The 14,889-nt window shown below is 41.7% G+C and overlaps 2 protein-coding genes across 2 annotated transcripts in view; both read left to right on the top strand.

Moving 5' to 3' along the window:
• The window catches only part of LOC121556711 (calponin homology domain-containing protein DDB_G0272472-like), a 376,372-nt gene that overhangs the window by 319,898 nt on the left and 41,585 nt on the right, over positions 1 to 14,889 (top strand). The window lies entirely within an intron of this gene.
• Positions 914 to 8,375, top strand: LOC121559284 (tripartite motif-containing protein 16-like). The gene is made up of 6 exons (XM_045212727.1): positions 914 to 1,510; positions 1,935 to 2,030; positions 6,933 to 7,166; positions 7,280 to 7,439; positions 7,565 to 7,624; positions 7,861 to 8,375. Exons 1-6 carry the CDS (start codon positions 914 to 916, stop codon positions 8,373 to 8,375), a joined length of 1,662 nt encoding a protein of 553 aa, XP_045068662.1.

The raw sequence follows: 14,889 nt of genomic DNA, 5'->3' as shown, positions 1-14,889 counted from the left end.
ACAGTATAGAACACCATCTAGAAGACATAGACATATCATTACATACAGTATAGAACACCATCTAGAAGACATAGACATATCATTACATACAGTATATAACACCATATAGAAGACATAGACATATCATTACATAGAGTATATCATAGATGACATGTATAAATCCTTCCTTTATATTTCCTGTAACACTTTCCATTACAGTAGCCTTATTACTGGCTAGGGTTACTGCTGCTAGTACAGTGTGAGAATGAGGCATCACAGTACTTTTACACCACTGTACTAACAGGAATAATTACACACCAATAAACACACTGTAATGTAAAGTGTTACATCATTCTCAATGATCAGTCAATACATACGGTATTCATTTCAGCTACAGTACATTGTATCCATTTCAAGTCCCCCCTCCCCCATTGTAGCTAATTATCTATAACACATTGTACAGTTTTACAACCACGTATTAGTTATTATGGATGGTTATAGTTAGTGTCATAGCACATAAGTTTAAGGCATTACACAATTCATTAAAAGCATTATACATATGTACTTCATAGAAACTGTTACCCTTTATATATTCTAACCACTCTATTTAATTTATTCCATATTAAGGGCCCTAACCTAGGATCACAAATCTTTGTCTCTATTAACATTGTGGAAAGTTCTCTCTCTCTCTCTCTCTCTGTCTCTCTCTCTCTCTCTCTCTCTCTCTCTCTCTCTCTCTCTCTCTCTCTCTCTCTCTCTCTCTCTCTCTCTCTCTCTCTCTCTCTCTCTCTCTCTCTCTCTCTCTCCCTCCCTCTAACCCCACCCCTCTGGCAGAACCAGGAAGTCCCTCCCCTCCACAAACTCTCTTCTGTGGAGACGAAACTTATCTGATTCTCTGTGTCGTCTGTCTGTGTGAGAGTGAACAACCGTCCAAATGGCTCAGCAGGGAGTTCTGCTGGACCAGGACCAGTTCTGTTGTTCTGTCTGTCTGGATCTACTGAAGGAACCAGTCACCATCCCCTGTGGACACAGTTACTGTAGAAGCTGTATTGAGGACTGCTGGGATCAGGATGTTCTGAAAGGGGTCTATAGCTGTCCTCAGTGCAGACAGACCTTCACTCCAAGGCCTACTCTGAGGAAAAATAACATGTTGGCTGAAGTGGTGGAGAAACTGAAGAAGACAGGACTCCAGGCTGCTCCCCCTCCTGCTCTGTGCTATGCTGGACCTGGAGATGTGGCGTGTGATGTCTGCACTGGGACCAGAAAGCAGAAAGCCCTCATGTCCTGTCTGGTGTGTCTGGCCTCTTACTGTGAGACTCATTTCCAATCTCACTATGAATTTCCTGCTTTCAAGAAGCACAAGCTGGTCAAAGCCACCACACAACTACAGGAGAAGATCTGCTCTGATCATGACAAACTGCTGGAGGTTTACTGTCGTACCGATCAACAGTGTATCTGTTATCAGTGTACAATGGATGAACATAAAGGCCATGATACAGTGTCAGCTGCAGCAGAGAGGACTGAGAAACAGGTAAGACCAGAACTACTTGTTGGTGACTTTCTGATAAACAAAGAATTAAATATACAGTAGGAACTAAGGCTGTTTGAATATGAGATCATACAAATTAAATTCAATCCACGGCAGAACAAATATGAACACAAAACTTGAGTATATTGGGTTTGCTCCAAATGTTTCACAATTTTCTAAAGTCATACAACATTATCATTCTGAATGCCGTTTTATGAGTCCAAAGTTCAGCCTCAACCCCTTGATACATGCACACCTACCATAAAAACTATATTCATTCACATAACAACATAATAATATAATTTCACACAGACACTTCCTCAACATATGAATCCCTATATTCTATGGGTCCTATGTCCCATTACTATACTATTGATCTACTGGACAAATAAAGCTTGATAGCTCATTGAAGAGTGATTCTCCACAGAGGCAGCTGGGGATGAGTCAGCAGAAGGTCCAGCAGAGATTCCAGGAGAGAGAGAAGGAGCTGAAGGAGCTCCAACAGGCTGTGGAGTCTCTCAAGGTGAGTATTGTTGACCAGAGGAGACACACCATTTCACTTCTCTCCTCCTGTCAGAGAGAGGGAGAGAGACAGGCCTCTATCTAATCCCACTGACTCCCCTGTTGGAAACAGGACCCCTTTCAGAGAACACACGGCTTAATGTAACTGACGGGATATGAACCCGGGTCTACTGCGGGAGAAACCAACATCTTGGGGGTTCGATCCCCGGGACCACCCATACGTAAAAATGTGTTCCTACATGACTGTAATTGCTTTGGATAAAAGCGTCTGCTAAATGGCATATTATATATTATTATGTTACACCAAGAGGATATTCCTTACTGGGCCGACACTGATTTTAAAGTCACAAGTGGGGCTACCTCATCACATAACCATGAGTAACCATGAGTGACTCATGTCCGTTATACATTAACAGAGCTCGCTCTCTCTCACTCTCTCTCAATTAAATTAAATGGGCTTTATTGACATGGGAAACATGTTACATTACCAAAGCAGGTTAAATAAATAATAAACAAAAGTGAAATCAATGATCAGAAATTAACAGTAAATGTTACACTCACAAACGTTTCGAAGTAATAGAGACATTTCAAATGTTATAATTCAAGTGAAAACAGAGTGAGCCATTCGCCAGACTTGTCAGGGTTGAGTGTAGAGGTAACGTGGAATCACACGCAGGACACACAGAGGTTCGAAACCTTTAGTGAAGTCCAAGGAAACAAGCCAACCACGGCAACAGGCCACAGGCGAACAATAACGCACACTGGTAAGTACCAAAAATAAAAGCGCACAAAGTGCGGGACTCTCTCTAACAAAACGAATAAAGAGAGAACAGAACAGCGAACTAATACAACACGTGACATCGAACAATTACACACAACACCTGACCAAACACAAGATAACTAAATAGGACGCATAATGAACACTAACAAGGAACAGGTGTAACAAACAGACAAAACCAATCAAACATAGAAACATAGAACGGTGGCAGCTAGTACTCCGGAGACGACGACCGCCGAAGCCTGCCCGAACAAGGAGAAGGAGCAGCCTCGGCCGAAACCGTGACAAGACTGAGTTCTGGAGGTGAAATGGAAATGAATGAGGGAGAGTTAAGTGATGTAGAAGGTGTGGTGATGAGCTCAGAACCAGAGCCTGGTATCAATGGACATGATAAAGAAGAATCTGGTGCAGTAGGAGTTACATTGTAGGAGAACGTGGATCCATTCCTTTTGGCAGATCCATTTGTGGTTTCAGGATGGGTGGGAAAGGAGTTGCGTGCAGTTGAATCAGTGAAGGTAACCTGTAGTGGACTTGTGATATTTGTTTGTGTTTCTTCTGACCAGAGGGAGTGGGCGCTCCGTGTCACGCAACTTGGGTCAAGATCTGTTTCTTGCTTTGCTCTTAGGAACAGGGCACCATTGAAAGGAGTGATTTCTGGGGTAGCGTTAAGTGTGGAGGTGGAGTAATTAAGGTTGAAGAAGTGTTTGTGATTCCCGCCGTTTGGTGCAACACAGACCCGGTGGTGAGCGTGGTGAAACAGAGGAGTCACTGTCAGTCTTTTTGAGTTTTGAGTCTTTACCCGATAAAGTCATGGTCGGATATCAGTTATCCTGTTAGAGCTTTTGTGCCGAATCCACTGCACTGATTCAGGTGCAACGTTTATGATCATGTTGCAGCAGTTTGTAGGAGGGATATTCCAAGATGTGGGAAGTGTGCAGGAGGGCATGGGATAGAGGATTGTGTAGTTTTGGTGGATAAAGTTGTGTGTCAACTGATGGGATGCCCATGTTGCTGGGGATCGAAAGTGTCCGGTGCGAGAGAGGCAGGTTGAGGTGGCTAGAGTCAGAGTAGTACAGAAGGTGTCGTTTGCTGAGGCAGTGAAGAAAGTAGAGGAGGATGGGTCAAGGGTGAGAGATCCTGAGAGGATCCCTGTGAGTAGTAGATCTGTGCCAGCACAGAGGGATAGGCCAACGAGTGATATACAGTGGGGGAAAAAAGTATTTAGTCAGCCACCAATTGTGCAAGTTCTCCCACCTAAAAAGATGAGAGAGGCCTGTAATTTTCATCATAGGTACACATCAACTATGACAGACATCTTGCTTGTTTGTAGGTGACCAAATACTTATTTTCCACCATCATTTGCAAATAAATTCATTACAAATCCTACAATGTGATTTTTTGGCAAAAAAAATCTCATTTTGTCAGTCATAGTTGACGTGTACCTATGATGAAAATTACAGGCCTCTCTCATCTTTTTAAGCGGGAGAACTTGCACAATTGGTGGCTGACTAAATACTTTTTTCCCCCACTGTATGCTTTAGTAAAGTTAGCTTCTTAGCGTTCATAGCAATGGTTATCAACTGTACCGCAGAAATGGAACGTAAATCACAGAAAATGGATGTTGTGGTGGCAGCTGCAGAGAAGTATTTGGGCATACAAGATTAGACTTCAGAAGAGTTACAGGGTGTATTGAGTGGTGGTGTCCCGTCCTCCCAGACCGTTGGCATGGTACAGGATCAGATAGGGTCAAATTAGTGGAATGGGGTACTGGGTATTTAATGTGTAGGGTTAGTTGGAAGGGTGTTTTTTTAAAAAATTATTATAGTTTCCCCTTTTCCCATGTTGTATCACCAAGTAAAATGGATTTATATTATAGTCCAGTAGGGGCGGTAATGCAACATATTGGATACCAACCGCCGTTAAACTCCAAAGAAGAAGACATTTTATATTACGCTATGTACAGTGTTGTAACGATGACTCTGTCTCTCTCATTCCATCACTTTTGCAGTAGTTGGTTGTGTGGGTCTCTGGTTATGAATGGGGTGCTGACAGACAATCATTGATGGATATTTATAGAGCTCTGATCAGGACAACAATTGATTATGAGTGTATATTTTATGGAACAGCGGCAAAGACATAATCCAGTATATAGCTTTAAGAATATGTATTGGTGCATTTATATCAACATCTGTATGTGCCTTACTGGTGGAGGCAGGTGAGATGCCTTTGGATATACAGCGTAAAAAATGGTCATCATCTTATTGGGTTAGGTTGAGAGGCTGTGAGGTTGAGCATCCCACTGCTACTGTTCTATAAACTACTGTTCTTTACAGATCTGACACAGTTGCCACCTCAGATAATGAGCCTAGCAAGTGTCGTGAATGAGGTATGTAGTACCCACAGAAGGCCACAGGGAGGAGCAAGAGAGCTATAATCCTATTCATTTTTTTTGCTTTAAATACCCTAAACCTAACAATCAATCAATCAATCAAATGTGTTTATAAAGTCCTTTTTACATCAGCAGATGTCACAAAGTGCTATACAGAAACTCTAACCCTACTTATAACCTATTTTAGCTTTAACTCTTTTCACTTTGCTTTATATTAGTCATTTTATTATAGGTATTATTGCAAGGCAGAACACTTGATAAACAACACATTTGTTTTATTTTTTAAATGTGGTTTGAACTGGGTGTGACCTAGTAACCTCTATGTGAAAGTCCAGCAATTGGCATGTCATAGGTGGGGCAGGTTTGAGACTGATCTACAGAATTAATACGAAAAATACACTTTATTTCTCAGCTGCCTCACCAATGTCTTTACGTGAATTAATAACTTTTAATTGCTAAATGTTTCAAATAGATGGCTGCATAAGACCACAAACATCAGTTATAGGCTACAAGCATAACATAGCATGTAACCAAAGACCATCTCCTATGATTTTCTAAAAAGGTCACTCATTACTTTACAGTTAGCTATATATCTCGTATTAGGCCTGTGTTGCTTTTGGGAGAGCAACAAAATATTAACTCTAGCAGGTATTGAACCCCGGCCAAATAATCACTAGTCAGATGCACTAACCTCAACCCTAGTAAACATGCATTATGACATCATCTTAATATCTCATATATTCCAGCCCACCAATAAATCATGCAACCATCGCGGTTAGAAAATCTACCTCAACATGCCCCTCGCTTGTGCTAGAAGGCAGAGTGCTCGCTGCCGCTGACGGCCAAGCTTTTGCGGGGCTTGTTGAGTTGGCTACTTGTTCGAGAAGGCAGAGTGGCTCTGTGCTGGTTGATGAATTTGACAATTAATTTACTAGAAAAATACATTTTTGTCGACCAGAGGTGACTGAATTGCTGCTGGAGAGAGTCATGGGGGAGGTCCAGGAGGCTCTGCCTGACCCAGTGAGGAGGGGCTGGAGCAGCCTGAGGAGGGGCCACCACCGTTTCCACCACTGCAAGTGACAGCAGAGACTGGGGACTGGCAGGAGAGTCTGGAGGACTTACTGACTTTTAACACTCTGAGCCTGGGGGAGTTTGAGGAGGTGGGGGGTAAGGTGCTGTACACCCTCAGTGTCAAGGTTAGACACATCAGGAGCTTAGCGGGAGTGAAGGGGCATCAGTGGCAGGGGGTTGTGGGGGCTGAGAGCATGGCAGGGTATAGGTGGAGGGTGCTCTATAAGCTCCCAGTGCTGGAAAGGTCAGGGGTCCTCCAGTGGAGGGTATTACATGGAGCCCTGGACACCAATAGCTGGTTGGCTCGGGATGACCTGGGAGTTGGGGAGGGGTGTCCGTTTTCTGCAATGACAGACTGTTCATCATGTTTTTTCTGTGTTGCCAGGGTAATGCCATTACTGTTGACGCCTTAGGTTTGAGTTTGAGTTGTACAAAATGATCAACAGTTTGGAGATGATTCAGGAGGTATGGGGGCTCAGGGGGGCTGGATGGACGGTTGGAATGTGGTGCTGGATGGTGTATTGTACTGTGGTGTTGGGTACTGGATAATGTGATTGTGTAGAGGTTGTGGTGTCACGCAATGTGCTTTTAGGGGTGGGGGTGTTAGTGTAATGAGGATGGCTCATTAAAGTAAGACAAGTCTCTCTCTCTCTCTCTCTTAACAGAGCTCTGCACAGGCAGCAGTGGTGGACAGTGATAAGATATTTACTGAGCTGATCCGCTCCATTGAGAGAAGGCGCTCTGAGGTGAAGGAGCTGATCAGAGCCCAAGAGAAGGCTCAAGTGAGTCAAGCTGAAGGACTCCTGGAGCAACTGGAGCAGGAGATAGCTGAGCTGAGGAAGAGAAGCACTGAGCTGGAGCAGCTCTCACACACAGAGGATCACATACATTTCCTCCAGGTAACTAAACTGCCTTGATACATGTGATATGAAATCTCTCAATCATTTGGTTCTGCTCCCTCTCACTCTCTCTCTCTCTCTCTCTCTCTCCCTCTCTCTCTCTCTCTCTCCAGAGTTATCAGTCTCTCTCCAGTACCAGTGTATCTTCAGACTTACCCAGCATCGTTGTCCGTCCTCTTCAGTACTTTGGAGATGTGAGTAAGACTGTGTCTGAACTGAGAGAGAAACTAGAAGATGTCCTTCAAGGAGAATGGACCAAGAGCTCCACTACAGGTGTGTTGAAAATAATAAGAACATCAACTTTAGACCATTGAAAGTTCCCTACTAGTCATATACATGTGGAATATGGTGTGATGATAACATTCCCTCTCTCTGTGAATGTGTTTGTGTGTCTGTAGTGAATATAGTGGATGTTGTACTGCCTCCAGAGCCCAAGACCAGAGAACAGTTCTTACAATGTGAGTCTCTTTATTCTGAAGTAACTAACAGTCTCTTTTTACTGACACTCCTAACAATCCCTCTAGAAATATATAGCAATAGTAGATCTAATCAAAGACTGGGTATCTATCTGACTCCTCATATTTCTCTGATTTGATCTCTGCTGTGCTCTAATCAAAGACAGGGTAGATACAGTATCTGACTTCACTTATTGTTCTAACTCCCCTCATTGGTCTCTGCTCTGCTCTTCTCCCAGATTCCTGTCAGCTCACACTGGACCCAAACACAGCAGGCACACACCTCTTTCTGTCTGAAGGGAACAGAAAGGTGACACGTACAGGCCAAGACCAACACTATCCTGTTCATCCAGACAGATTCACAAACTACAGTATGGTTCTGTGTAGAGAGGGTCTGTCTGGACGCTGTTACTGGGAGGTGGAGTGGAGTGGGCTGTTTGTTTATACAGCAGTCTCATATAAAGACATCAGCAGAGCAGGGACAGATTGTGGATTTGGAGAGAATGACAAGTCCTGGAGTTTACACTACTATAGTGGTGGTTATTTGTTCAGACACAATAATGTTGAGACTAAAGGATCAGGCCCTCAGTCCTCCAGAGTAGGAGTGGACCTGGATCACAAGGCAGGTACTCTGTCCTTCTACAGTGTCTCTGACACAATGACCCTCCTCCACAGAGTCCAGACCACATTCACTCAGCCCCTCTATCCTGGGTTTTGGCTCAATAATGGTACTGCTGAGCTGGTTAAACTGTAGTAGGGTCCACATAGATACTAGTCACACTGGTGTAGTCTATAGCTGAGCTGGTTAAACTGTAGTAGGGTCCACATAGATACTAGTCATGCTGGTGTAGTCTATAGCTGAGCTGGTTAAACTGTAGTAGGGTCCACATAGATACTAGTCATGCTGGTGTAGTCTATAGCTGAGCTGGTTAAACTGTAGTAGGGTCAACATAGATACTAGTCATGCTGGTGTAGTCTATAGCTGAGCTGGTTAAACTGTAGTAGGGTCCACATAGATACTAGTCATGCTGGTGTAGTCTATAGCTGAGCTGGTTAAACTGTAGTAGAGTCCACATAGATACTAGTCATGCTGGTGTAGTCTATAGCTGAGCTGGATAAACTGTAGTAGGGTCCACATAGATACTAGTCATGCTGCTGTAGTCTATAGCTGAGCTGGTTAAACTGTAGTAGGGTCCACATAGATACTAGTCATGCTGGTGGTGATGGTCCCCAGATATAATACTCTGTTTTTCTGTACAATAATTTTTGTCTGACTGATTTAATCTTCAGAGTTTAATTAAAACTTAATGTATTTTTATCAAATGCAATGTTTTAATTGGCTACATTTACATGAATCATGATGTTTGCTGTTAATGTATGTTGGTTGGCATTCAGAACCATTGAAATGTTTTCTCAATTGGTTCTCTGTCTCAATCTAATTTTCCTCAGTTGCATGGAACAGGTAGTATTACTTACTTGCTAATTGAACTATATGGGCCGGTTTCCCGGACACAGATTAAGCCTAGTCCTAGACTAAAAAGCATGTTCAATGGAGAAGTCCGGGAAACCGACCCTAAGTTTGGCATCTTTTATTCTCCCATACTGCTCAGTCAAGGAACATTAAACCTGTCCAACAGGTGGTGCTATTAACCAAACAATAAAAACAGCAGATATCTTGACTTGCCACTCAGTATATCAGTAATGTTCAGAATTGTACTTTAATATAATTGGAGATTGATGGTCTTTTTAATCCACTATCTAGAGTCAGGAACAGATGAAGTTAGGTCTGCTACTGTTCAGTTATTAAATATGATTCATGGTGATGGGAAATAAAAAATACATCTAGTAGTAGTTTTCCTTTGCTATTTATTCCAAGGTGTGTCTTTAACTTGTAAATGGATTATGTTGAAGCTGGCATGTGGTGTGGATGATAGAATAGAGTGAATAGAGGAGAGAAGAGAGGAGGAGAGGAGAACATAATATAGAAGACAGATAAGATAGAGAGAGAATTCATACCCAGGGGAGTTACTGACTCTGGCCCAAATGACACCCTGTTCCCTACGTAGTGCACTAGGCTACTTCTGACCAGATCTAAAGTAGTGCACTACATAGGGAATAGGGTGGAGATTGGAGATTTGCTCACTGGCATTAGAATATTAGACTATCATACTGCAATGTTAGTGGTTGCCTCATTAGAATATTAGAATATTATACTGTAATGTTAGTGGTTGCCTCGTTAGAATATTAGAACATCATACTGTAATGTTAGTGGTTGCCTCATTAGAATATCATACTGTAATGTTAGTGGTTGCCTCGTTAGAATATTAGAACATCATACTGTAATGTTAGTGGTTGCCTCATTAGAATATTAGAATATCATACCGTAATGTTAGTGGTTGCCTCATTAGAATATTAGAACATCATACTGTAATGTTAGTGGTTGCCTCATTAGAATATTAGAATATCATACTGTAATGTTAGTGGTTGCCTCATTAGAATATTAGAACATCATACTGTAATGTTAGTGGTTGCCTCATTAGAATATTAGAATATCATACTGTAATGTTAGTGGTTGCCTCATTAGAATATTAGAATATCATACTGTAATGTTAGTGGTTGCCTCATTAGAATATTAGAATATCATACTGTAATGTTAGTGGTTGCCTCGTTAGAATATTAGAACATCATACTGTAATGTTAGTGGTTGCCTCATTAGAATATCATACTGTAATGTTAGTGGTTGCCTCATTAGAATATTAGTTTTTTACAATCACTTTGGCACTAATTTCAGAACCTTGACGTCATTTTTCAAAAATCTAGACACAAAACTCACAACCAATGATCAAAATGCACATTTTTCAAAACTCTAACACATTTTTCAATTGCTTGGATACAATACACATAAAACTAAGATCATTTGTTCATTTAACAAAAATCACCTGTTCAATATGACACAACGTAACATCAAAGTACTACTAATTCAAAAGGCAATTCACACATTACATTTCAGATGAGTGTCTATTCATTTCATTACAATTATCCAACTATCAATTGATACAACTGCTCAAAATGATAAGTAACTGTTGCATTACTCTTAATGCATAGTTGTATGGAAACAGACAAACAATATTCCATGTTTAGATCATGAAAGTTTCAAAGTAACGAGATTCATTGTCACCAATTAGCGTGGAGCATGAACCAATTAGACTACATTATCTATGGATGTAATATTTAATCATCATTCTTTATCAGACACCGTTTCTATGGTCCCATGTACCACCTTTTCAGACTATTTACAGTATTGACATTACTGCACTGTATTGATGCAGGCCCTTGTAATTGCTTATCCAATTCTGCCAACTCGTTACTGATGATTGAGTTCACTTTGTGAACGAGTATATAAAGAATTGATTGGGATCCACTTGCAACAACATAGTGATACGTACTGTAACATGGAGCCGGCAGGTGATCCAGGTCACAATAAAGGTCAAGCAGTGGTGGGAGGAAGACGTGTTGGTCAAAGGAATGGCAGGGGACAAGCACCACTTCTGAGAGGTGGTCGTGGGCCTCGTTTGAGAGGTGTGGGGGAACGTCGTAGAGGACAAGGCCACGGACCAAGACAGCGTTAGCAACAGTAAAGAGTGCAATGAAATCCGAGCAATAGTTGTAGACCATGTCATAAATCATGGCATGACAATGACTGAGGCGGCTACAATGATACAACCAAACCTCAGAAGGTCAACCGTGGCCTCAATAATCAGTCCTTTCCGCAATGAGAACCGGTAAGTCGTCAGCATGCACTAAACATTATGCTACTCTCAATTGTCAAATGACTAGGGGTGTAACGATTCGTTTTAACAACGATTCGATTCGTATCACGATTCGTGGTTGTCGATACGATTCAAGGACGATATTGGTTCATTTAGAACGATACGATCCGAAACGATTCAGTGACTTGAAATCGATTCAGTAACCTTTTAGCCAAAAATTCAACCAGTGTGACTGAAATAAATACCTGGTAACCAGTTGCATTTTAATGGCTGGCAATAGTCTTGATATTTTTAACAGTGTTTCATGCCTCCATGCAGACCATCTGGTATTATGAAACTTACCCATACCTACGTTGACAGCAGCCCCGTCTGTGCAACTTTGTTGTCCAGTCATCCAAGCCTGTGTCCTGGAAAAGTCTCACAAGTCCGTCTGTTATGGCCTGTGCGGTTCGGTCAGCACCCAATTCAATCAGTCCAATAAAGTCCGAAGTAAACTCTCCGTTGCTGGACACAATGTAAACTATTTCCTGCTCAGTTTTTGTGATGTCCTCAGATCCATCAAAAAGCATTCAGTAAAGGAACATCCTCAGAATAGGAAGACATGGGACGTGCGTGTTTAGCTTTATGGAAAGAGAAAAATATTAAACAGAGCTTGCCGCTATTCTTCATTCAGCTTGTCTCGCTATCTGGCAAGTGGGCGACTGGACATTTATTCTCGGCTAGCTTTTAGCAATGGCTTGCGCCACATTCGTGTGCTCCTTGCTCTTTTCATGTTGGTCAAATAAAGGATGGTTGAAATTCTTTGAGCCTTTATAAAATGCACCTGTTTTGTCTGCTAGATGTGGATTTGAGCGGCAAATCTTGCACCACATTTCAGTGCGCTCATCGTTAGCTTCAAGCCACTGCACATCTTGGAGCCACTTTTCCGAAAAAAGTATTTTCTTCGGCTCTGGCTCCAGTTGGCGTTTCTTTGTAGGTGGCGAAACGCCAAAAAGGCTGCTTAATGTCTGTTGCTTTTTGGACATCCCTGACAGTAGTTGACAAGCAACATGTCATGTGTAAGGTTAGATGAGAAGATCGGTCAAGTACGCAAAGGCGCGTAGTAATTTGTCGCGCTTGCTTATCTGCGTACCAGTTATGTGCACCCCTGCATATAAAGTCTGACGTGCTTAAATCCAATGGGTTATTTCCTAGTATCGATACAATCGATTTATTACATTTTAAAACGATGTTAGATCGATATATGTTGTCCAAAAGGCCAACTCGCCGCGCACAGATCGATGTAGTTGAATCATATGAATATAAATCGATACATCGATGTAGTCGATGAATCGTTACACCCCTACAAATGACTGCATACCAATGTGTATCACAGAGTAGGTGATGTGACCAAGTGTCTCCTTACTGTAATGTTCCCTGTAGAATTGAGGCAGAGGCAAAATTCTGACTGACCAACAAGAGCAGGCTGTGGTCGATTTGGTTCGGGCCAGAAATGATATTCGCCTTACAGAAAATCGCCAGCATATCTTAGACAATGAAGATATGTTTAACAATGTGGAATCCATAAGTTTGCCGACCATTGCACGCATGCTGAAAAGGCACCAGGTGTCTTTAAAACAACTATACCATGTGCCTTTTGAAAGAAATGCAGACAGAGTGAAGCAAATGAGGACTGAGTATGTTCAGGTATGTTCAGTTTCAAGATGGCTGTTGTAATAAAATTCCATAATAATTCTACATTGTACAGTAATCAGTAAATCTCTTTCCAAAATGTATTTCTAGAGGGTGATGGAGCTGGATGCTGATGACAACCATCACAAATTCATATATTTGGATGAGGCAGGCTTTAACCTGGCCAAGACAAGGAGAAGAGGTCGGAATTTCATTGGCCAGCGGGCAACCATCCAAGTACCTGGACAACATGGGGCCAACGTTACCATGTGTGCGGCTATATCAGAAGATGGTGTGGTGGGACGCAGACCTCGTATTGGATCATATAATGAAGCTCTCCTTGTAACCTTCCTTGATGAGCTCGATCAGGTCTGTAGAGCTGATGGTGTGACCTATGTCATTGTGTGGGATAATGTCAGGTTCCACCATGCTCATATGGTGCAAGCATGGTTTCAGGCCCATGCACAATTTACCACCCTGTATTTACCCCCCATACTCTCCTTTCCTTAACCCGATTGAGGAATTTCTCTCCACATGGAGATGGAAGGTTTATGATAGGCGCCCTCATGAACAAGTCACTCTTCTCCAGGCCATGGATGACGCATGCAATGACGTCACGGCAGACCAGTGTCAGGCCTGGATTCGCCATGCCCGAAGGTTTTTTCCAAGATGTTTGGCTAATGAAAACATCCATTGTGATATAGATGAGAACCTGTGGCCAAATCCACAAGACAGAGTTGATGAAAATGTAGAAGTACAGTAATCACTCCTATGTTTTGCTTTTTACAGTACAAGCAAGCAAGTTGAAGAACACTGCATTTGATGTTTTACAGTACTGTATTGTTTTTCATCAATATATTTCAGATTTTGTTCAATGATTCCACTGTGTCTGTAGTATTATCTCTATTACTGCAGTACTTTTACAGGGATGTATTTACATGTAGTACCATAATGAAACATGTATCACCTGTTCTGTACTACAATATTTAATGATTGTTCGTACAATGACACAGTGAAACTATCGGTTGCTTGTGTGTGGGTGATCTAAATTAACGTTTCATTGGTATTTCACAATACATTTGTTTTTTGAACAAATGATTGTGCAAGTGCAAGAGTTCTTTAAAGATATGAATGCACAATGCAATGTTTTGAACATTGGACAGCCTGTTACAAGTGATGACCGTTTTGAGTTTTGTGTCTAGAGTTTTGAAAAATGACGTCAAGGTTCTGAAATTAGTGCCAAAGTGATTGTAAAAAACTGTAACAGTCTTCCAATAGGGCTATGATCTGGTTCAATTCCCCTTTTTTAACATTATTGTAAGAAAATAAATCATTAGACATAGCACATTGTTTGTAGCCTGGTCCCAGATCTGTTAGTGGTCTTGCTAAACAGATGGCATGATAGCACATACAGACTGACACTCAGGCTTCAGACTTTTACTGTCTACCTGATCACCTCTTGGCTGTTGCAATCCTCTGGAAATGTGTCTCTTTTTCTCTTGATGTAAACTGTAGTACTGGCAAACCAGTCAAATCAGAAACTGGGATCATTGTTGATCCATTTATGATCAGATGAGAATAGTTAAATCACCCATGTACATGTATGAATCCAAACAATTCAGTTGTCTGAATCACTTACTGAATCAATGTGGTCTTTCAAAATAAAAGTCAAAATCATGACATTGGAATTGCTCTGTTATTGAATTGATTGACACAATGAATCAGCTATTTCCAGTCATCTATGTAGCAGTATATCCACAGGGGGAGGAAGTGCAGGGAGATGCCTCTGATATGACTGGGTGTCAGGTGGAAGGAGATCACAGAGCC

This window comes from Coregonus clupeaformis, unplaced genomic scaffold, assembly GCF_020615455.1.
Source record: "Coregonus clupeaformis isolate EN_2021a unplaced genomic scaffold, ASM2061545v1 scaf0046, whole genome shotgun sequence".
In the NCBI taxonomy this organism is placed as follows: domain Eukaryota; kingdom Metazoa; phylum Chordata; class Actinopteri; order Salmoniformes; family Salmonidae; genus Coregonus; species Coregonus clupeaformis.
This window is presented reverse-complemented; position numbering and strand designations above follow the sequence as displayed.

Coding starts and splice junctions, on each gene's coding strand:
- LOC121559284 (XM_045212727.1), top strand. CDS start 914: ATGGCTCAGCAGGGAGTTCTGCTGGACCAGGACCAGTTCTGTTGTTCT. Junction 7,167..7,279: donor ATCACATACATTTCCTCCAG/GTAACTAAACTG, acceptor CTCTCTCTCCAG/AGTTATCAGTCTCTCTCCAG. Junction 7,440..7,564: donor GACCAAGAGCTCCACTACAG/GTGTGTTGAAAA, acceptor GTGTGTCTGTAG/TGAATATAGTGGATGTTGTA.